Below are 1,288 nucleotides of genomic sequence, written 5' to 3' on the forward strand. Positions count from 1 at the left end.
ATACCCAGGAGGCCGCAGGACATGCCATGGGCCAGGCAGTGCCTAATTCAAGTGGGGTCAAGGGACTAGCTGCAGGCTAAACAAAGTCCTTCCACAGGCCAGATCCAGCCCCTGGGCCATATTTTGCCCACCCCTGGGTAAGAGTCTCATTTAAACAAGAATAAAGCAATACTCAAAATCTTCTGAGCTCTAAAATACTCTTATTGGCTTCCCACAGGCACAATAAAAGAGATTATGAATGCCAGCGACATTTTAAAAATATAAACAAGAAAAACACTGGTTGCCACTTCAAAGAAGTATATTTTATACCTCCAAGCAAAATCAAATTAAACATATCTGTAAAGGATTTAAAAAATAATTTAGAAACACATACCTATTACAAAGCCTTTATCCCTCAGAGAATAGGTAAGTGTTTTCTGTTACTGTGAACATTTGATAAAAATATTCAATGTGATTTCACTGAGGAAGACAAGTATGACTGTTCATGTACATTAATGTTTGGGTAAAACTTCTGCAATCTCAAAAGCTGATATGGTCCAGAAAAAGTATTTGTCTCTAGTATACAATACTTATTTGTAATTAGAGCTCCTTGAAAAATGATAGATTATTTATGAAAAGAAATAAAAATATTGAAAATATTTGTTCTGCACTTTTTGAAAAGCAGTGATTTATTTTTAAATTTTGACTATCTTCATAGTTTTTTTTTCAGTGGAAAAGATTGACTTTTACCCTTAATTTCCTCCTCCTTGTCCTTTCTCCCCCTCTTTATTTCCCCTTTCCCCCTTTTTTGCACTTGAAAAGCAGTAGGCAGAGAAGAGAAAATTGAAAATAAATAATTTTCTTAATTTTGGAAATATATTTGAAAGGAAGATTTTTCATGAAGAATTCTATTTCTAGGGTTTTTGTCAAAATTATACAATTTATTTAAAGACAATGAACTTGAAATGATCATTTTTGCTGATCATATAAGTTTATCTTTTCATTGTCATAAATTTTTATAGTTGTCTAAGAGGTGAATAGCTTTGATAGTAGGTGTTGGTAGTTTTCTGTTTAACTTTGATTCACATTTTTGTTATAAATATATAATTACCCTTAAATGTTGATTATAACCTCAGCTATGATGCTTAAAGCGGTTCGTTTCTCTGGAGGCCACCAAAATCACAGACACACACTCATTAGATGGCACAAAAGGTGTATTTGCAAATAGGGTCAGAGCAGAGTCAAGAACTCAGATTACTCTGAACCCACCAAGGAATTTTGCAGGCTGTATTTATCTTTTTCCTCCTGG

At 33.6% G+C, this 1,288-nt stretch overlaps 1 protein-coding gene across 1 annotated transcript in view; it reads left to right on the forward strand.

The window, feature by feature from the left end:
* Positions 1-1,288, forward strand: part of LOC109306134 (interleukin-5 receptor subunit alpha-like) — a 61,474-nt gene that overhangs the window by 27,816 nt on the left and 32,370 nt on the right. The window contains exon 7 of the mRNA XM_019529406.1: positions 218-405. Within this exon, the coding sequence (XP_019384951.1) occupies positions 218-405 (188 nt within the window). The remainder of the gene's footprint in view (positions 1-217; positions 406-1,288) is intronic.

This window comes from Crocodylus porosus, unplaced genomic scaffold (genome assembly GCF_001723895.1).
Source record: "Crocodylus porosus isolate Cpor-Errol unplaced genomic scaffold, CroPor_comp1, whole genome shotgun sequence".
NCBI lineage: Eukaryota > Metazoa > Chordata > Crocodylia > Crocodylidae > Crocodylus > Crocodylus porosus.